We start from the raw sequence: 23,496 nt of genomic DNA on the forward strand, positions 1-23,496 counted from the left end.
TTTTTGAACGACTGTTAGATAGAGTATTGACATTATCAAATCATTTGACTTGAAATTATGTGAATAATTAATCTTATTGTGTAAGTCATTTTGAAATGGCTTCAGTATACTGTTCGAATAAATAGACTCAGTACATGTCAAGGTGTATGGTGACACGTATATTCAGTGACTTTTGTAACGACAAAATAAAAACCACATTTTTACTCTGATGTATCACACTTTATATGTAAACACATTTACATTCAATATCTATTGCTTCTCTGTATCAATGTTAAAAAACGGATATTATTGTTTGGTTATATACATATACTGATATACTACCACGTTGGTTAAAATATAAACACACTCTCCGCCGTCTGTTCTTCTGCTTTATTGGACACGGTCTTTGATTGAAGATTATAATAGTGTTATAACAACCTTTTAGACCTTCCCACACTACGTTCGATTTTTGGCCCGGATCATTATTAAATAATACTATTGGATTCAATCTTTCTCATTACGACGTTGTTGCCACCACGTGCAGAGGAATCTTCGTTAATCAAGTGAACTCATTTGTGGTTGTTATCTCAGAGAGCAGCTTACAAGTAACATTCATTTCATAACAAGTGTTGTCATTTTTTGTTTAATATACCACTTATATTGTAACTGTAATTTGTTGCCTTTTGCTTTACTAATAGACAGACACTTAGGGTTGTAGTTTCAACTCTTTTTTGGTATATTATTGGTAAGCTTGCGTATTGTTTTATCTTAAATAAGCTCTTTTGCTGGGATCCACCACAGGTGTTTGGGAAGTCCACAATGAGTCTCAGTAAGATATCATGCTTCCTCAAGGATCTAATGAATTTGATAGACGAACTAAGATATGACTTTTTTATTGACAGTTTGGTGGGCATGATAATACCCTATCTAGAAGATGTTCTTTAAGCACCAGTTTGATCATGAAATCCCTCATACTGTCCCAAAATTCAATCTTGTTAACTTTCACATAGTTTTCATCTAAATAAACAAACGGTATAGCAGTGGGATTCCCTGTGTCTTTGATTGTTGATAACTTATTCATATCTCATATAAAATCGCATATATCTACTAGTGAAATTAGAACACGCATTTAACACAGATATGTGGGTGATCGAATTGTCATAATTGAAAAGACTTTCTTAAGAAACGTTTCTAAACAGATGAACGCATTCTCAGCTCACATTAGGTTATCAAGTCAAACATTGCCAACCATAAATAAAATACGATACTCTAGGATGTAATACCAGATGTAATCGACCGTAACATCCATGTAGATCATGAATCATATATATACCCCACTAATCTCATTCCGTTCAACAAATATTCTTAAAATCAATCTTCTAGAAAAACTGAAACATTCATACTACTCTCCATTGTAGAGTAACGAAAGTTCGCTTGATAAATGCTGCTCGAAATCACCTAGTGACATAATATAATGAAGAACGGTGAGTGAACATTTCATCAAATAAAATAAAACTTGTGCAGAAATCTATTTCAATTCAGAATAAACTATTACAAGTCACCTGTTCATAACAATTCGCCATCGTCATATATTTCATTGGAGGCGGACTCAAACATAAACCACCCACTCTCAGCTTCAACTCAAAGTAAAACACCAGTTGTCTCACTAAACAGTTTGCACACAGTAAACATTTTCAACATTCATTACTTGAAAACACGTTAGAATCATATGAACAGACCAAAATAAAATACATGCACAAAACAAACATTCCAGTAAATTAAATGAAACCGAAGAAGCTATGTTCTGAATAACAACACATGGTACAGCCGAACATCACAGAATAGCAACAACGATAACAATATTAATAATAATAATGATAATAATAATAAGGTAGAAATCGCTTCTATTCGTAAACAGATTAGACTAAGAAACAGAATGATTCACATCTGAAATCTAATAAAACAAGTGGGTAACATCTCGTACGTTGATAAGAAAGTTCAGCAATAACATTCTGTTCATATATCTGGGTAGAATAAAATTTATGTGAAGATCATTTGGACCATTTGACCACCTTCCTTTCGTAGACGAATTGATTAATTGGCTCTTTTGAGCCAATCGGTAATGTGGCCAAATAGAACGGTGTATCAGCACCTAAAAACGTCAAGAGAAGCACAACATTTTGCTTAAGTGATCAGCTACAAAGACTCATGAGTGATGTAATTTTCCTAACCACCCTATTGACTGCGGTGAACCCAATCCGACATGAAGTTCTTACTGACATACGTCGGCTGGTAAAGGAATAGTACACATTTTTGACGAAAATTGATTCATCGAATAATCAGAAATAACATTGCAATTACTTACATATGCTTTAATATAAGTTCACATCACTTCTACCTGAGTACATTTTTCACATTCCTTATGAAATCTGATCTCATACCTGACCCTAGCTTATAAAATTGTAATCTCTGTTCAAGTGATTTTATCAATGAAATGTAGAGATGAAACGAGTTTAGTATATCGTGACTTCCATTGTGTGGTTTCACGAAAAACAAACCAGTATCAAATGGGGGTTTATTTGAAAATCTACAGGTATTCGATCACAATGATCACGTACTTCATACCTAAAGTTCAAGGGAATATTCGGGTTTCATGAAAAATCTTGAAAACAATTTCGCAACACAAAGTAAATAAATTCTTTATGAATTTAGACTAAAGATCAAGGAACATTTATGGGATATTATTAAAGACCGAACATAATTTCTTCTTATTATATTCGACTGCACTTGTTTTAGTGCCCATTTCCCCTTCACGTTACAGTCAATCATCACATTCGACAGTTGAAAACCAAATGTTAGACAATAGTACGCTCTCCTGATCCTCAGCTGTTCCCGAACTCAACAAAATAGTGGTCAAATGATTCTGTCAAAACAACTGACTTTTCAGATAATACATATATATATAAGGATATAGACTCACCTTCATCCGTTGTCTTCACACCTTTATGGTCAGTCATATCAGTGTCAACAAAACCAGGACAACACTGTCGAAATGATGAAAACGCGAAGATAATGTAATAGAATCTAATTGAACAAAACTATCAAATGTTATGTTAAAATTAAAACCATTCACTTCCAAGCAATCACAAACTCTCAAATAATCACTTTAACAATACCACTCACGAAATTAATTACTCTTAGCCTTCAACAACTGAGACAATTACCTTCCCTAGGCACCGACTCAACTATTATAGCAAATACAAACCAAGTTCATGGCACCCTAAACAACCTCGATTATTCCAGTTGAAGTCTAGCTGAAATATTTCTAAGTTACAGTAGGTTTTTAAACCATGGAGCAGTGGAAAATTAGTCACACTCATCCAGTAATGGTGTACCTAATACAGAGATATTGAGATGCCGAAGACATTTCTGGTGAAGCTTGCTTCAAAAAGAGCAGTACTGTAAACAAATTAAAGGTAGTTTTAGTTTGAAGAAACGATAATTATTACTATCCAATAAACAATGTGTAGCACTCGAGTGAGGATTTCATTCATTACATGAGCGAATACCTGACATTTCAGTTTACTTTTCAGAGTGAGTTACTTGAAGTATAATGATAAATGTGTACGAATATTCGGCAATATTAAACCGAATAGTTTGACAGAAATTTGGCGCCGAGTATAGAGAAGATATTATATGCGAAAATTATATTTGAGATCATCTAAGCGGCTGAAATCTAAATAACTCCAGACAAGTTTGCTGGACGAAACGTTGGAATTGTTTAAATTTCAATCACTGAGATTATTTCAAATATAATTTTCAGATACTATGAAAGTAACAACACAATAATACTTAGGTCATTTCAGCATAATTTCCAAGGAAGTGAATCAAAATAACTGTGCTTCCCAATCATTGCAATCAACCGACCATAATTTTAATCAAAATAACTATTCTTGAAAACAGAGTGACTTTCATTCCACTAGGACCGAAAGCATATACCACACCATGGATCCTACGGCTTAGAAAATTTTAAGTTAATAACAATCGCATATGAATAGTGTGTTGTGTACTACTTTTAGCATACATCAGGACTTGAAAGTAGAGTTTTTACCGACAGAAGGGGAAAATGGAGAGAAGAGAAAGGAAAGCAGAAATCAATCGAAATACCAACAGTCATGAAGGAACGATGAAGTTTGTATGGGACAACTTAAGAAAGATGGACAAATAGTGTATTTTCATATTTTACAAATACAGTGTGTGATCCTGCATAAGACAAACATTTTGTCCACCCTCCAAGAATTTGTTAATTATGATAGGGCTTAAACACAGTTTCTGTCTAATTCTTTCTGATATTCAGTGCAACAACGTAATCTGACTGAGTGATCGCGGTATAAAAGGAGTGGTTAACGGGAAACATGACCTTCAATACTTGCTGTACAACAAAGAACATGTGTCTAACTTTATAACATGAAACAACAAGAACGCCGTATATTCATTATGTACAAAATATAAGTAAATCGAACTACAACTCCGTGCACACACCGCATAATCCAACTGTTACAACAAATACTACTCTTAGTTTTGTTATAAGTCTAATCCTATAATTAAAACGATTTATACAACAGGAAACACAAATCGTCACAATATCGACAAAACAAACTAACTGAATTTATCACAATCCCTCTTGGATCATCTTTCAGCATTTCACCAAAAATAAATGAAGCCTTTGTAAGGCCTATTTTAGACACCGCATACGCACTTGACACCCAACCTTTCTCAGAATAAGTACCATCCTCAGCAGACCTAATAATAAATTCAAAGCAAAAGCAATTATATTTGAGACAAACAGAAAGAACTATATGTTACATGAAACCTTAAACTCCTGTAGTTTCACGAATCTGAAACTAACCATACCACCAAAGAAATTCACAAAAGTAGTATATAAACGCGACACGAATTGTTGCCTTCCAAATTTCAAAGATATGACTAAACACATTTTGTGTAGAAAAGACACCTCGTAAATTAACTACTTACCTTCCAAAAAATTTAACAATGTCGGAAAACTTGTAGAAGATACATTTCACAACAGCAATCAATTCGAGTTATAAAATTATGGAATCAAATCAAATCGGTTATAGTACTCAACACCAACCTCAATGAAAAAATTAATTTACCTTACAAACTCCGCCATAAGTTCTTTTAATTCAAAAAGATTCATTTGGCCGACAAATTTTTCGTACAGATCGTCACTAAGTTTCATCAGATTGAACAAAGAAAGAGTAGAAGATACGTTGACGACTCTAAAAAGTAGGAACTAATTCTTCTAGCTCACCTGGCATTTTCAGCCAGTAAAGGAATGAACTCTTCCGTGAAATCGACAGTCGAAGTGAAGTTAGTGTTAACAGTGACTCGTGCTTGCTCGCCAAGTGACTCTGGAGTGTCAGCCTATAAAGACATATGAGATTTTAAGAACAAAACAACTTTAAAGGCAATCCCAGCATTATTCACTGCAATGTTGATTCCATTAGGATAGTTTCTCTCTACAAATGTTAGGAACGCTTTTCGACTATCTCGATCAGTTATATCTAGTTGATGAAATTTAACATCCAGGCCCTTGTTACTGAGCTTCTCCACAGCTTCCTGACCAAGCTCAACATTTCGAGCTGTTAAATTATCAACCAACAACTTCTTACCTGTTAGATAAATATCCCACTCTCCTGACGTCCCATAAAATTCTGCAAGCTTTTCAACAATGCTATATCCAATGCCTTTGTTTGACCCAGTTACCTAAAGAGGAGTAATAAATTTTTTGTAAGATGAGTAAACTCATCATACGAATGCCAGTTTCATGATAGCACCAAAATACGGATAAAATACCGTCGTGTACTGAATCCGTCGACTAGCAAACGTACTGAATGAGAACTAAATCTGTTAAGCAATATGTTGACAATTTATCAGGGCAATATCTGAACACTTTACACGCCTACACTAATTGAATCTCAACTACCAATCATAATGATGCTTGCAATCGGTAGTTTTCTAGTACATGCGATAGAACATCTTTCTGATTGGAAAATACAGAATCATTACCTAGAAAGCTGGCATGAACAATGCGATACAACCAATAATCCCGTTATTCGTTAACCAATAATTTATTAACGATAAGTCGTGTCCTTATTGAATGAGTTGACGCCAATAATCACTCAAATAAAATAAGTGCTTAATGATGTAATTATTGGTTCAAATGTGCTCGTGTTTGGATCCTTCTGAGCTCTGTGGTTTTAAAACACAGAAACGCGTTTCTATGTATTTGCTCCAGACATTATCCTCTTTTAGTGACTTCTATAAAGAAGCCGAGATTACTTATGTTTAAATAATTGGATTAAATGGAGGCATTGGATATAGCATTGTTGAAAAGCTTGCAGAATTTTATGGGACATCAGGAGAGTGGGATATTTATCTAACAGGTAAGAAGGTATTAGTTGATCATTTAAAGGCTCGAAATGTTGAGATTGGTCAGGAAGCTGTGGAGAAGCTCGATAACAAAGGTTTGTTTGTGAAATTCCATCAACTAGATACAACGGAACTTTACCTGTGGCCCTTCTAGGATTAATGCCGATCCCAAACCTGGGTGAAGGAGGAGGATTGAGCATACGGACAACGATCACATCCCATTGAAATCAACCTTGCTAAAAAGAACGCAGACCAGAATAAGCAATTTAAACCACTTAAGCTCTGCTCACCTAGTTGAATAAAAAAATTATGACGCCTCATGATAAAAGCCGTAATTCTTCGGAAGTCATGAGGCCGATGCCTCTTCTAGCAAGCAGAACAACAATTAATGTAGCTATACAGAATGTCCGGACAGTGTGGGAGACAGGAATGACCAGTCGAATAGCTACAGAAACGACTAGATTCAACTTGTCCGTGCTCGGAATCAGTGAAACCCGTTGGAACTAAGCTGGACAGAAATGGACAAATTCAAGAGCGATGCTGCTGTACTCTGGTCATGAAAGACTCAGCACACTCTCCACTTCCAGATCAACATGCTGGATTCCGTAAGGATCGGTCATGCACAGACCAAATTGGGACACTATGGATCATTGTTGAACGATCACTTGAGTGGAACTCGTTACCATTCATCAACTTTTTTGAACAAAAGATGGCATTTGACTGCGTGGATAGGAGAACCTCACGGAGCTGAAACGTGGAGAACTTCCACAACCATAGTCAAAAAGTACACGTTTTTATAAACAATTGTCAACGTATGACACCGAATGTCCGTTGGTCGGGTATCATCAGCAACAGCCTTCTGTGAGAGAGAATGAACTAGCTTCTACCTGGAGAGGAAAGTAGAAAACGACGTTGGAAGTGGATAGGACACACATTGGGGAAATCATCAAACTGCACCACGAAGCAAGAGCTAACTTGGAATCCTGAATAAAAATGGAGAAGAGGAACACCAAAGAACACACTGCACCGAGAATTAGAATCAGACATGAAAAGGATGAATAGCAACTGGAAAGGGCTGGAAAGGACTTCCCAGGATAAAGTTGTATGGAGGATGGTGAGGAGAGGCCTACTCTCCTCCACGAGGGGTTACAGGCGTAAGTAAGTAAGCAAGATGTAACGGATCAGGATAGCTGAAAAACGATGCATCGAATGTAGCTAGGCTTCGTATTAAAAATTCACCGGTTTCATGAATACTTAGCAATTATGTAAGTTCTATCTGTGATTATATGGTAAACACATTTTTTTCTTATTCACATCAATAAATGAATTTCCTGTTGATCACTATAAATTATTTTCCTCCTACTTCACATTTTCACTTGTTTTGACCTGATATAGTGTGGAGTGATGAATCACATGTACACATCTCTACTCTCTAATACTCGTCACAATCTATCTCGGTTTGAGAAACGTGATTATCATTTCTAGTCTTTACTTACCGAGGTGACTCGTAAGCCATTGCTGTTATATCATGCGATTTATAAAATTTTTAGATATCTGTATAATATGCATTCTGTATAATGAGATAGAAGTTTGAACATTGTCTTAGTTGATTAAAACTATTAAATATAATTAAAGTTATTTCTATAGCACAGAGTTTGCTGCTGTAATTTTACGCAACGAACTTAATTTGACACTTTAACTTCTTTGTAACTGGCTGTTCAATAACATCGTTTTAACAACAATTGTTTGAACGTATGCCATTCATTTAATTCACTCACTTCTAAACTGACTAGTTTGAAAATTTCTGCTCTTCATTTGTAGTTTGCTCAACTGAAATCAGTGACCATATAGAACTCAGATGCTGATTTTCAACTTTTATCAGGTAAAGCAGCTAATCTGGCTTACCAATGATATCTTCCTATTTAAATGTAGTGAGTGTGAATATAAACATCATGTCCTGTGTATACGTTACAGCTTCAAAACCAACTCAACTAAAATGATTTTGACAAAGAGACCTCATTAAAAAGCGAGGAACAGAAGCTTTGAGGTCATGATGATCCATTTGAAAATGAGTGGTCTCTGTTAAATATCTGTCATTGGATTATAACAACGTAGTTGTGTTGAGAGCAACGTTTCAATCCTTGACAGTGTTGAATGGAATTCGAACTAGTCACTCATGGTTCCTATGTAGCTTCCTTCGAATTTCAAAAAAATGTGATTTAAAGTAAAAATAAATTTTATTATATCCAAATGGATTTTTAAATGGCTACATAATTTTCGCATTTGTATCCTAAAAATGAACATGCAGTTGTAATAAAAATGTTTATAAGATATAAGTTCAATTACTGTTCATAGGACTGAGATTCCTAGGTTTCTAAAGTAAATAAGTAATAAAGTAGGCATTTCTATACACTATATTACTCAAGTTATATACTATGTGACAAAATAATGTCTTAAATATTCGTTGCTGATGATCACTAATTTTAACGCAATCGAGTGTCTTAGTAACATCATAAATGTTTTTTAAAGACAATGTGCATTATCGATGCAGCAAACAATTTTTGTGTTTTGAAATATGCACCGTCGATTCAGAATTCGAGTTTGAGAAGTAATATCATGGTAATTCTCGAACGTACTAAGTTATAAGACGCCGGAAATAACTTATAAGACTTACAATGGACACATAAAGTATTTTGGAAATGCCTAAGAGAATGTCAGTTATTTATATTTTTCTTGAACTTCTCCATATTGTACTTAGTCTGTGCAGTTGAAATGTCATGATAACTAATGATGAGAGATTTAATTCTGAAAAGTTTTAACGAATTCTCACATTTGATTTGGTCCAAGAAAAAAAAGTACTGGAAGTTTGTACGTGAAGCAATCATTCACATAAGAAATTCGGTATGATCAACTGACACAATAAAAATGTGAACAATCTCATTAAAACAAATGGGTGATAGGTTAATTGGTTGACTCCTCCAATTACTATTTATTATAAAATTATTCCAGAAAATATGTGAAAGGTACGATTTTGTGTGAAGTGAAAAATTGGTGACTTTGGATCAGAATCATTCGTGTTGATTTAGTGTTGCCAGACTTTTATAATTATAATCAGCAATAAATCTCTTGATGACAAACTTTAAGGATAAAGTGATACATCGATCCCTATACAACAATCCACTGTTATGTTATTAATAACTGATGTCAGAAGCTGGTTAACATTTTAAATAATACAAACATACATAATACGAAGAGTTGACTATAATGACTTGTTCAACAAATTATTTCTGATATCAATTATCGTTAGACGTCAGATGAAATTGGTTCGAGTGTACATGAACAGTGAACACCGGTTTACATTGTGTTGTGTGTTAATCCGATAGTCACGTGAAATCTATAATTCAGGTCAATTATCTCCTATATATCAATTAACTAATCAATTATGAGGTCATATTCTCACACAACAGTCACTATTAACTAAATCGTGAATGATTGAAATCGAGTGATAAAAGTACAAATCAATATTACCTCTGAACAAGCGAGTTATTTATTTCTACCCTCCTAGTTAGAATTGTTAATTCGCAATAGTATGTTCTTTATAGATAGTATGTAAACCTGAGATTTACAATGGGGAGAACATAAAAATACAGTGATACAAATATCTACTAACTAAACAAACAAAACACAAATGATAATAAACTGCAAAATAGTTACAGAGGTTTTAGCATTGCCAGTAAACGTCACACTGTACCAGTACGTTTATTTCATACTTTGATTCTGAGAAAATTCCAGAATTTTGTTATTCTTTCTGATGTCTTCCGATCAATGTCTCTCATGCGGATCTAACAGAGAAGATCTTGCAAATCAATGAAGAGCATACTACTGCGAATTGACAATTCTAACTAGGAGGATAGAAATAAATAAATCGCTTGTTCAGAGGTAATATTGATTTGTACTTTTATCACTCGATTTCAATCATTCACGATTTAGTTAATAGTGACTGCTGTGTGAGAATATGACCTCATAATTGATTCTATAACTTAAATAGATAAATTAAAGTACATATTAATATGAACTGAACTAATTAGTACTTTGTATGATTCTCATTTATTTGAAATATCTAGTCTACTTTTACTGGAGCAATAAAGATTTCAGTTTTTCTGCTTGGTGATATTAACTAATTCAGATTGTGTTGATTATTACTTTTCAGTTACTGTTTCATTCGGGAAGTATGCATTCCTTCACTTAACAAACCATTTCCCGTGATACAGTGCATAGTCAAGGGCTTAGATAATATTACTGGATGTATTCTCCCACTCTAAATCTCAACCCCCAGATTTTCCAGCTTGTAAACAAGCGGTAGGGTGTCACTGCAATAAAACTGATGTCATTTCGCGATTATCTCACACTTAATTCGTAATTTTGACAAAACTTTTCCTTAACTCCTGATATCTAACCCTAACTGTTTTCATCATAGTTTATATTGATTGGCGACGAAAACAACCCTAACTCACAACGCTAGCCCAACTTCTGATACGTAAACTTAAGACTTTTCGTTTGCGTTAAAAAAATAATTCAACACGCGGCAGATTACTTATCATATTAAAATCACTATTGCACTTTAACTCCGTTGCTTTCCAACTAGGCACTGTTTTCTGATTGAGTGACCAATCACTTAAGGTCATCGGTATGGCATATTTTTAATCATCATTTTAACTTCAAAACTCAAATTAACTAGTTTTCGTCTACCTACAGCACTTCACCGACACTCAAGTTGTTATGCCATATGACCCGTCAAACAATACGTCACAAAACCACCAATCAGAATGCCGACTTCTACAACTTTGTCTCTGTGCCAAACCAATAACACGTCAGCCAGCACGAGCAGCCTTAAATCAACTCTGGAACTCTATTGTTCCTCTTCACAGTCGCTACTCGCCTACTCCGGCCCGTTCAGTCCAAACACAAATAAGTCTCCGCCATATGAATCGTATATTTCAGATATACGTGGTTTATACACAAATAGACCAGACCGCATAACACCATAAAATGAAAAATAATTACTATGCGAGATCAAGCCAAAAGTGGTTATGAGTATAGGAGGTTGTAACTAATAGATTGTGAATAAATTAATAATGGTAAGCCGCATAACAGTAGCCAATAGGAATATTTATAGCAGTTGTAGTATATTTATTCATCGTTCCGACGTAATATAGGTGTGTTTTGATCTAACTTGTCAAGCCTTTCAATCAACTTGTTAAACAGTCATTCAAACAGTGACAATGTGTACATCTTTGTATCATGATCATCATGTCTGTATGAACATGTATGTTTGATCACGTGTTACAGCCTACACATATATCCCTCTTACTAGCTTAAATCACTCGATTAATCATTTGCTTTTCTATGTATATTTACTTGCATCTCACCAATTTATTCAACTCCTAATTCGCCTATGTATTTTCTCTCTCACATTAGTATTTCTGCTAGGATTCGCTGTGAGCTTGTGGCTCAGTGATCTGCGCTGTTCAGTAACAAACTGTAGTCGACACCTCGTATTGTCATCCAAAATTGATACACCGTCGGGATTTATTTAATAATGAAAATCAGGACTTTTGATACACGAAGCCTTAGGAGTTATCTCTAAGACAATCCATTACATACTCATATAAGCATCAAACTTTCTCTGGATAAAGTAGTTTGATTTTTGTGTGATCGTTCTTGGATAAACAATTGCCACAACGGAGCGAATGTCAAGCAAAGTTAAACTTTTGAAACTGTTTTATCTGAAGTTATTGCTTATATGGAGAGGAACACTACCTTCTACAAGTGGATAACACGACAATCATTTTCCCAGTTAGCAACTAGTCGAACTGTAAACAAATAATGGGTAGTTATGCATAGCCATACTCATATATAAGTAATAACAACAGCGTATCATCACAAACACATAAACAGTGAGTAGAGATTATTTTGTGAACCATGCTTACAATGAACATCATACTTTTCTTTAGGTTGATATAAAAATCTTAACATTGTTGAAGATTAAATACAACAGACATCAACCTTCAAATCTTTCCGAGTTATGTTAAAAACTTTTGATTGGCGAGGGATTAATGGATATCATATGAGACACTTCATAAGACATTAACAAGGGCGGAAACCCGATAACTGACCTAGCGCCTGACAACTAAAAACTCTAAGTCACTCGGATGAGGGTTCATTGGAATATGTTGGAAAACTTGGGATACTTGGTAAATTCATAGGTACTCAGATAATGTTTTACAGACACGATCAATTAAGAAACTCGATTTATACTACAAATCCAAACATCAATATGGTTACAAACAACAATATCACAAAGCAACTGTAGATCAGTTTTCAATTTTACTTGGATGTTGTGAACCGTAATAACTAAGTATACTACTGAGCATGAGTAACAGACAATGTACATTCATGTATATATCATACATAAGTTACTGCATAACCAAATCAAACTTGAAAGTAAAACCAAGGCAACGAACTATGTAGGAACCCCACTAATCTCATCCCGTTCAACAAATATTCTTAAAATCAATCTTCTTGAAAAACTGAAACATTCATACTACTCTCCATTGTAGAATAACAAAAGTTCGTTTGATAAATGCTGCTCGAAATCACCTAGTGACATAATATAATGAAGAACGGTGAGTGAACATTTCATCAAATAAAATAAAACTTGTGCAGAAATCTATTTCAACTCAGAATAAACTATTACAAGTCACCTGTTCATAACAATTCGCCATCGTCATATATTTCATTGGAGGCGGACTCAAACATAAACCACCCACTCTCAGCTTCAACTCAAAGTAAAACACCAGTTGTCTCACTAAACAGTTTGCACACAGTAAACATTTTCAACATTCATTACTTGAAAACACGTTAGAATCATATGAACAGACCAAAATAAAATACATGCACAAAACAAACATTCCAGTAAATTAAATGAAACCGAAGAAGCTATGTCCTGAATAACAACACATGGTACAGCCGAACATCACAGAATAGCAACAACGATAAGAATATTAATAATAATAATAATAATAATAATAATAATAATAAGGTAGACATCGCTTCTATTCGTAAACAGATTAGACTAAGAAACAGAATGATTCACATCTGAAATCTAATAAAACAAGTGGGTAACATAACGTACGTTGATAAGAAAGTTCAGCAATAACATTCTGCTAATACACCTGTGCAGAATAAAATTTATGTGGAGATCATTTGGACCATTTAACCACTCTTCTTTCATATACGAACTGATTGATAGGTTTGTTTGATCCTAAAGGTAGTGTGGCCAAATAGAACGGTGTGTCAGCACCTAAAGGAGTAAAACAGATTTAGTCCGCAGCATTGCGATAAATCCTGCCTTGTCCCCTGCTTACCAAGAACAACGACCGGCTATATATATATATATATATATATATATATATATATATATATATATATATATATATACAAGGATATACACTCACCTTCATCCGTTGTCTTCACACCTTTATGGTCAGTCATATCAGTGTCAACAAAACCAGGACAACACTGTCGAAATGATGAAAACGCGAAGATAAAGTATCAGAATCTAACTGAACAAAACTATCAAATGTTATGTTAAAATTAAAACCATTCACTTCCAAGCAATCATAAACTCTCAAATCATCACTTTAACAATACCACTCACGAAATTAATTACTATTAGCCTTCGACAAACGAGACAATTACATTTCCTAGGCAGTCGCTCAGTGACAACGTAGAACTTCGTACGTACGTACATCAGTTCGAGTTGCCACACCATATTAGCACAGAGATGCAGTTGTCGATTCAAATTCCGTAGTGGTAGAGGTAGTAAGAGTATAAGCAGTAATCGGAAAGATTAGGGTTTGGAGATGTTATTTAAAGAGTATAATCCAGTGAAGTAAAGTTGGAAAGAGAAAAAAAGAGACAAGGAGGAATCAGGAGATTAGAATTTGGAAGAACACAAAGAGTGTATGCACCTGCGCCATTGCAAACGACTTTGAGCCATGTCATTCGGGGTCTCTAACCATCGGTTGCTATCATCTCGCGGTCCCCAACCAAGTAGTCTACACCTACCGATATATGACTCAGTCTACTTGTCAGTGACTTCATGGACTTGTGCCATGTTTTGGTCTGGCCGAACCTAGCTTTCTTCCAATCTACTTCTATACAACAAAACATCGCACATCGAGGCAGTCGGTCGTTCGGCATACGTAACACATGTCCCAGCCATCTCAACTGATGAAGTTTCACTACGGCAGCCCTGACGAACACCACTTGAGGTAATCAATTCTGATGACAGTTCGCCATAAGCTCTCACTCGACCAGTTGTGCTCGAGTAGAGAGCCTTTACAAGGTTAATGTACTTCTTTGATACTCCTTTCAGTGACAAACACTGCCATAAAACCTTACGATCAACAGAGTCGAATGCTGCCTTAAGGTCGAGAAATACTACCATTGTGGGGCATCTGAATGTGTGTTATAGAACCTGACGTATTGTGAATACCTGATCTATACAACCACGTCCAGGTCGAAAACCAGCCTGATTTTCTCCAGTCTGTTCTTCACGAGCTTTAGTTAAGCGTCGAAGTATTATTGAAGCTAATATTTTAGACACTATATTAGTCAAACTGATTCCTCTGTGATTGTCACAAGAGGACTTTTGTCCTTTCTTATAGACTGGCACAATCAGTGATTGAGACCAGTCAGATGGGATTACGTCCAGTTCCCAAATTCTATCTAAGACCTCAGTTAATCTCACTGCTAATACTGAACCACCATCCTTAAGAATCTCAGGAGTAAACCTGTCAGGTCCTGCTGCTCTTCCTCGCTTCAGATTTCCTGTGGCTTTTCCAACTTCGTAAACAGTTGGACGACCTACATTAACTTGCCATTCAGGTTGACTGGAGATCGTGGGAAACCGAAGTGTGGCTGAAGGGCCATCGACCCAATCTCCTGGATCGAGAACTTATATGTCCATCTTTCTCTGAGTGTTTCGCTAACAGTCGGTTTCCTAATACCGGTTTCCTTAACAAGTCTGAACAATTATCTGCTATTACCTATTGCCGCTGCCTTTTCCATCTCTCTTGCTTTCGCTACCCACCACTGTTCACGATCATTGCGTAGACTTCTTGTCAGCTTGCGCTTAAGTCGACTCCGCTTTTCATTATGCTCAGAGCCAGGTGGAATGAGTTTCCGAGCATCTATCAGTGCGATAGATGCTGCTGAGATCCAGCGACAGTCTTCTATCGAGCCCCTCCATCGGTGGCTGATAGCGATGTGATCTATTTGGGTCCAACGTTGGGACGAATTAGGGGTCGCCATGTTCAAAGATGTTTTCCTTATGCTTAAGGTTAGTATTTTCAAGAAACTGGCGGCTATCTGAGCATAGCTGCAACAGACGGTCGCCATTATCTGTTCTTTGAGCCACGATGCTATAAGATCCACCCAGGTGTCTTTCCTTATCGCGTAGTTTACCTACTTCAGCATTAAAGTCACCAGCCACTATTACTACATCAGAGCGCCCAGTTTTTCGGAGAAGGTTGGAGAGCTTTCTGTAAAACTCATCTTTTACATCATCTGCGCTGCAGTCAGTGGGAGAATAGGCAGAGACGACGAAGAGGCAACGACGAGTGTCCCTATCTTTCCGAGTCTTTACTGTTCCGTTTAGTGGTGAGGAGGGTTAGTCATGGAGATAAGAGAGGTATTCGGAGGTGTAGGAGGGATTTGAATGTGACCAACTTGGTCTCGTGTGCTGTTACGGGTATGAGGGCTGATATCACTTCCCGGCTGCCCACACCGTGGAAGGGTATTTCTTGAGGAACCTGAAAAGGAAATAGGATAAGTGTTGGTCTTAACGACCTGGGAAGGCAGCATCGCTGTAGTTGCTGGTTGTCTGAGGGAAACACCTTACTACTGTCACACCCCTCTACAGTCAGCAGCACGACTTCGCCCTCAAACCTTGAGTTGCTGCTTTTAGTCTTACCGTTCTCCAATCGACCTGCCTGGCATGGTAGAACCTACAGGAACATACGTTCCAGCCAATGTAGCTCGGTTGGGTCATCACGATAAGCAAGCCCGACCACCGCGTCAAGGTAGCAGCCACGGTCGGAACATTTCCTAGGCACCGACCTAACTATTATAACAAATACAAACCAAATAAGAACTTTCGTCTAAATTTGATGGAATAGCTTCACAGTATTTAGTTAATGTGAGACATTAAAGAGGAAGAATGCATTTGTGAAATCTCAGCGGAAGAATTCCAAGTAAATCCAACGTTTCGCCTGGCAATCTGGTCCAAGCTTTTTCAAGGAAAATATAATCAAACATCAAAATTATCGAATATAAATAGGTACATGGTTCTCCGGTTTACTGTATACCGAATAAGTCGTCCAATCAACATTTATTTTTATTCATTTATTTCAACACATAAATATTGGTACAAGAAGGCACCAAATATGTATGCGTCACACCATATTTGTGTGTGGGGGCTGTGATACTGTCCGGGTGCCCAGACCGAAGCAGGTGGTTTTCACACAAGGCCACACCCCGAGCCTTCGACCTAAAGGTCTGATCCACAAGGCAGTGGAGCATCGTGAGGAGATGCAGTCCCATGGTAGCCGGTGACCAACGATTGGTTCATATGCCATTTGTTCCTGCAGGATACTGGAGCCCATGTGCACCATTGGTTTGGGATCCGGTTGAAGCGCCGGACATTCGCTTTTCGTCCTCTCATTTTCGTAAACAACACCCCCGCCACGAGAAGGCAGTGAGTAGGACTTCCCTGGAAGAGGCTATATACGCGTGGCCGTGTGAGAGCATTTCGAGAGGGAGGGCGGGCCCACTCCACTCTCGGCCATACCAGGGCATTTGGGGGCCCAATCAACATTAACAATGTTTAAAGTAAGTATTTACATTAGTGTGTAAGAGACATGTGGTGTGAAACGAAGTGTTAAGATAACAGATTGTGTGTATACGTAGGTGAGAAGAAATTTCACTCACTATATATTGTCTTCGGTCGATGAATATTAAGAAAACATATAATTTTTGTATATGATATGAATCGAAAATGTCACAGCATGAATTAAATGATGATAAATAAACAAGATAAAATAATGAATTCAAAGAGGAAGAATGTATTCGTAATTGAAAGTTTGTGTTATTTTAATGTTCCAGTCAATTGTTTAACATATTCAGATAAGATAACTGATTTGAACCGTTAAATGTAATATCTGATAATTAGTTCATACGATATAGATAGAGTGGAATAAGGTTTACTTACTAATTACTAGTTGCCATGGGACAGCTAGTTGTATTTCATCTCTCTTATTAATACCGTTTGGATTAGCCCATATGTGTAGGGCTTCGGCTGTTAGTCTCTCTTTGTAAGAATTAAAGCCTTTTTGAAGGGTTCTTGTGCCATTGAAATAAATTGTATGACTCGATTCTATAGTGTAATGCTATCGCTGATTTGTTCTCGGGTTTCCTTACCCTAACTGAAGATTTAGGAATGTGCTTTAAGCATAGTTTGTGTTCCTTCATTCTCACATTCAGTTGCCTTGATGTTCCACCTATATATGTGGCATTACAGTCACTATATTTGATTTCATAAACACAATTCTGTTGTTTCTCCTTATGTATTGAATCTTTGATTCTTACTAGTTTTGATCTTAGAGTATTGTTTGTTCGAAAGAATGTTCTTATATTTTGAAAAGTTAGAATCCTTCTGATCTCTTCTGAAATATCTTTACGATATGGGATCACAACTGTATTAATCCATTCTTTCTGCTTAACTCTTTTTTTAATATCGTTTTGTCCTTCATTCTTAGTTATTCTTTTAATAAAATCCTTCGGATAATCATTCATCATTGAAGTGGATATAATTAAATTCATTTCCACTTCTATATCATTTGGTTCAGTGACAAGATTTTTAACTCTGGTGATCAAATTTTTGGCTACTGTTACTTTGGTAGAGTGTGGATAATAAAGCAGTATGATGAGTGACAGTGGTCTTGAGTGCTGTTAGAGGTACCACCATCGAATTAACTACTTCTATTAATCCGGTATTCATCTTGCTGTGCTAATGTGGTATGGCAACTTGGACCGATGCATATATGTGCATGGTCCCACGTTGTAGCTGATTGACTGACTGTAATGAGTGACATTCTTGATATGGCTTCATATAGTATAGAACACTATTTCAACAATCCTTGTCTGTCGTAGTGGTCAGAATCACGTTTAAATTTGGAAACTGATGACAAGAACCATGGATTATCTACTCAACATCAACTATTGTAAACACTACTCATATTTACTTTGTATAAATATATATGAGGACTAGTACGATGTGCACAGAAATAAACACGAATCATCACAATATTGACAAAACAAACTAACCGAATTTATCACAACCCCTCTTGGATCATCTTTCAGCATATCACCGAAAATAAACGAAGCCTTTGTAAGACCCATTTTGGATACTCCATAGGCATTTGAAGGCCAACCTTTCTCAGAATAAGTGCCATCCTCAGCAGATCTAATGATATATTTTACAAGGAAATAGTTGCTCAATAAATAAAGTAGAAAGCAAATACTATTTTAAGTCTCGTCTATACAGTGATGTTTCGGAATAGTGGTGCCAATCATTTGCAAGTGTAAATATATTTAAGAATTAGAATAATGAAGATGGCTGCTTCTAAGTACAGATCAGAAGCTACATACATAGACTGCCGTAAACAGAAGTTTACACTTTTTAGTCCGTGAAGTGGTGATATAGTTAAGAAATGCTCGGTTTTTGAACTCTGTATTACGGATCCAAATCAAGCTTCGGTCATTTCCGACTATTTAGCCGAGTAATATCACAAAAATGTGTAGTTTGAAGTAAAGCACATATATCTATATCCAATAGAAAAAAGCAAACATGAAAAGATCTCCCATTTACAAAGTAAGCCTATGCGACTGGTGGACAGCTGCACTTACCTACACTTTGCAACTCTTTGGGAAAATCATGCCCCAGGTTCTTACAGAGCTAAAATACAAAATACAGGTTTTCCATCAATCCACATATATTAAGTGAACCTGGCTTTATCCAAACGATTGAGTTCTTTCGAAAATATACATTAAATGAAATGAGGCTTAGATAATTTGACACTGGAATACAATGAATCTTATATCCTCAAAGTTCATCGATTGAAATCCTGTGGTATTTCGTAGTATGTTAAAAAATATATACACCTTACAGACCAATTTTTCGAATGAGCCGAGTAGAGTACTACGCGGAAACACTAGTCGCCTAGAGTAACCTACATTCTGCCTGAACATTTAAGCAGCAAGCAGTTAGAATCACCCTACAGTCTATTCACAACATATTTTGTTGATTCTACTATGTATATATTCTAGGACAACAAAGACCATCTAGCTTGGCGATATTAGTCATTAAAGAGGAGTACCTTACAGCAGGTAGACCTTATTATATTTAACAGCATAATTTAATTCTAAAAACTGATGCGTTAACCATTGCTAAAAGTACATCTGTGGTGTGGTAAGGACTTGAGAATGAATTATCTAAAGCAATATAATTCGATTATTTAGGCAAACTATGTTGATAAATGACCAGCTTGACCATTAGTCCAAGAAACTCGAGCCGACTGGAAACACTGGATGCAGCCTGGATAGACCTGTGTTAACATCACTGATTGTGAAGCTAGGAAGCGGGCGAATGAGTCCACCAAGGAGCATCAGTCGCCCCTTCGATTACAGGCACGCCATGTTGATCATTCCCACGTAGCAAGAAACCTAGGTCCAGGGTTTCCTGTCGACCACCTCCAAATACCACATTACACCTCAATATAGTTCAAGCAATGTAGATTTGTCTAGACTAGTAAGTAAACTGTGACTTGACCAATAAAATTTGATCAGCAGAAAGAAGGATTTAACATATTTGGGACCAGTCACTACTAACCCAATCTCCCAATTTCGGGGAAAATTTGACCCATTTTGGGGAAGCGGCTACAGAAAATTTTGAGGAAATGGCGCTTAAACCCTAAAAGTTTCCCAGATCTGGGGAAAATCCACAATACTTCCCATAAACCCTGGAGAATTCCCCAAACTTGGGGGGTTGGGCAGTGTTGAATTAACTGAAACATACTTTTTGAAATCATACGTTACATGCAGTGTAGCAAAAAAACCAGTTGCATTACTGAACTAGAATGTTTAATTTGAGATGTATTTCAGTAAAGATATACCTTACAAACTCCACCATAAGTTTTTTCAACTCCGAAAGGTTCATAGGGCCAACAAATTTTTCGTAAAGATCACTACTGAGTTTCTTTAACATGAACAGAGAGAGAGTAGCAGAGATATTAACGACTCTAAAGAGTATGAACTGGTCCTAATAGAGTACCTGGCATTTTCAGCTAGTAAAGGAATGAACTCTTCCGTGAAATCGACAGTTGAAGTAAAGTTGGTGTTCACCAAACTACGTGCTTGATTGCCAAATGAAACCAAACAGTTAGCCTACGGAAATATATTAAAGTAATAAAACGACTTTGTGGGCAATTCCAGCATTATTAACTGCAACGTTGATTCCATTGGGATAGTTTCTCTCTACAAATGTTAGGAACGCTTTTCGACTATCTCGATCCGTTATATCTAGCTGATGGAATTTAACATCCAGGCCCTTGTTATTGAGCTTTTTAACAGCTTCCTGACCAAGTCCAATATTACGAGCTGCTAAGTTATTAGTTGATATACGGTCACCTGTTAGACACACATCCCATTCTCCTGTAGGGCGGTATAATTTCAAAAGTTTTTCAACGATACTAAACCCGATACCTTTATTTGACCCAGTTACCTAAATTAATTAAATATAACCTCCTTAGTGTTATAAAACTCATCAAACAAATGCCAGTTTCATGTCGATAAGATACGGCCAACCAACCAGCGACTGCTCAAATGGCCTTCAGTTACATTTTGGAAAGGACAAGAAACTGGGTGGGTATGCGTTACAATTAACTCCTGGTGTTTCCGCGGCATTTAGGTGTTATCGTGGTATTTCTTAAAATCGTTAGAAATAGACAGTTACGAAGGTTTACTTACCAGGAGTTCATTTTTCATAAACACTTCTCAGTACTTAATGGTGGAATGATCATTCCATCATTTAATACGGTCGACCGTATTATCATTGAGATGATTTCTTGATGGATAACAACTGGGATTTTGTATTCATGCGGAACGTTCTTGTTTTTGAAGTCTCTAACCTAATTTGTCATCGATATACGATATGAAACACGACTTCACCGTCGAGCTGATACTTATAATAGTGACAAAATTGATGGACGACATGGAGTCTTAAATGAATATAATTGTGCTTCTGCTATCCACAGCCACAGAAAACCTACATTACTACCAGAATCGCTTATGCCATGAAGTAAATTCTTGATAGTCGAAGCTGAGTCGTATGTGAGTAACTTTTGGCTTCATTCAGACGCATATGTGTTTAAACGAATTCCAGATTTCATGTGACCTAAAAGTGCATTATATACCCAGAATCTAAGTTTGTCAGTACGTAAACTGGTAATGAAGACAAATTCAAGGCTACGTTCGCAGATTATCGGGCAGATCATCAGTCCCTATCAAGGCCAAGGACGACCAACTCTCATCAGTCAGTCGTACGCCATGAACTGGCCCATGAGATGTTGGTCACACTTCAGCTTGTACCTATTCTAATATATTTCTGTACTAACGCCCTTTGTGTTATACGGTATTCAAAGCAGCAATAGTACCTTGATACGACGGAGGAGTAAACCACGTTAAGCGCTGGCTGCGAGGTGTGACTTCGAAGTTAGCTGCTGGTCTCAGCATTCCCGTCTAACTCAAGTAAGCCCTCGATCATTCGATATAGATCATCTACGTTAATGACCTACAATCGACCCAAATCGAGCTAGAGAATAACGGAATAAAATGATTCAAACACGAGAATGAAGTTTGAATACATACATTTCGTACACTCATTGATCTGAACGGACAATCAGGGAAACGAAGTGGAGGAAGTAAAGGGGAGAGAGCGTAGTGAAACAAAATGATGAGCAGTGGAGGTGAGTGAGCCAAATCAATTAAATCAAGCGTGACTATGGTGTTTGTATGAGCTCTAGATTCCTTTGTACTTAATTGTCCGCTTGATTTCTAATTCTAAATACAATACGTTCGTTCGTGCTTACCTAGCTCTATTCGGCTGAAATTCCAATTTCAAGGATCCCTGTTCGCATAATAATTCAACTATGTTTAAATATGTCAGTGACTTGATATTTATGGTCAGAATAAAAATAAATTGCAGACACGTGCTGAATAGAGAAGGCATTTAACACACATACGACCATTTAAAAAGCATACAGAATTGATCAGCCAATAAGTGATAAGGCAAAATTGTGGCTTAACAATAATGAGTAGGTTTACCTGTTCAGAAGCTAGAATAACTCATGTGGGTTTGGCATAGTACCGGCCATTACAAAGTCCACGTGTAGGAAGTAGCACAATAATTTCAAAAAACATTTCGAAAATGACACTGAAAAGTATGTGTATATCGTTAACAATAGGTAGCGAAAAATCATGCGTAAAGAAATAATAAGACTTTATTTATCCTGAAGAACAAAGATACCCCAATAAATAATCCGATTCAGGATTCTTAAAAAGTATACATTTATTATATCAAAGGTGCTAGAGTATTAGCAACAGATTCCCGGTCTTGTCACTCCAGTCCAAATATTATAATTATTCACAAACAGTTTTTTGGTAAATTGGTGTTGTGAAGAAGCCCTTTTGACTCTCTTCAGCAATGCAGTTCTACTCAAGTTCCAATAATGTTTGCATGATATTCGTTGTATTTAAATGAGCCTAGACGAATATTGAGTTGACTCTGGAGAAAGACGAGAGAAAAATTAAGGAAAGAAACATGAAATCTGTAAGTAATTTATCATGTTATTGAAAACATAAGAAGAATAAACGGTAATGTGT

General features: G+C 36.4%; 1 protein-coding gene across 2 annotated transcripts; it reads right to left on the bottom strand.

Annotated features, from left to right (window-relative positions):
- Nucleotides 1-1,128: 1,128 nt before the first annotated feature.
- CBR3_1 (Carbonyl reductase [NADPH] 3) lies at nucleotides 1,129-21,557 on the bottom strand. 2 transcript variants are annotated; one of them, XM_051218190.1, is made up of 13 exons: nucleotides 21,032-21,557; nucleotides 20,888-21,000; nucleotides 20,730-20,855; nucleotides 18,883-19,021; nucleotides 13,950-14,013; nucleotides 5,815-10,047; nucleotides 5,673-5,766; nucleotides 5,461-5,642; nucleotides 5,312-5,424; nucleotides 5,014-5,279; nucleotides 4,644-4,965; nucleotides 2,960-3,023; nucleotides 1,129-2,131 (listed from the first exon to the last, which is right to left on the bottom strand). In XM_051218190.1, the coding sequence occupies exons 6-10, from the start codon at nucleotides 5,827-5,829 to the stop codon at nucleotides 5,150-5,152; spliced, it is 534 nt and encodes a 177-aa protein (XP_051074027.1). In that variant the 5' UTR covers nucleotides 5,830-10,047; nucleotides 13,950-14,013; nucleotides 18,883-19,021; nucleotides 20,730-20,855; nucleotides 20,888-21,000; nucleotides 21,032-21,557; the 3' UTR covers nucleotides 1,129-2,131; nucleotides 2,960-3,023; nucleotides 4,644-4,965; nucleotides 5,014-5,149. The 2 variants fall into 2 exon arrangements, with proteins under 2 accessions (XP_051074027.1, XP_051074026.1); XM_051218189.1 differs by adding an exon at nucleotides 20,633-20,688 and having other exon boundaries at nucleotides 4,644-4,782; nucleotides 5,154-5,279; nucleotides 5,815-13,795; nucleotides 20,735-20,855; nucleotides 20,888-21,557.
- Between the last annotated feature and the right edge of the window lie 1,939 nt (nucleotides 21,558-23,496).

This window comes from Schistosoma haematobium, chromosome 1 (genome assembly GCF_000699445.3).
Source record: "Schistosoma haematobium chromosome 1, whole genome shotgun sequence".
Lineage (NCBI taxonomy): Eukaryota > Metazoa > Platyhelminthes > Trematoda > Strigeidida > Schistosomatidae > Schistosoma > Schistosoma haematobium.

Bases quoted from the DNA above. Each gene is read 5' to 3' on its own strand.
- CBR3_1 (XM_051218189.1), bottom strand. The intron at 5,643-5,672 runs GTAAGAAGTTGT...ATAATTTAACAG, and splicing joins GTGGGATATTTATCTAACAG to CTCGAAATGTTGAGCTTGGT. The intron at 5,425-5,460 runs GTTGTTTTGTTC...ATGTCTTTATAG, and splicing joins ATGCTGGGATTGCCTTTAAA to GCTGACACTCCAGAGTCACT.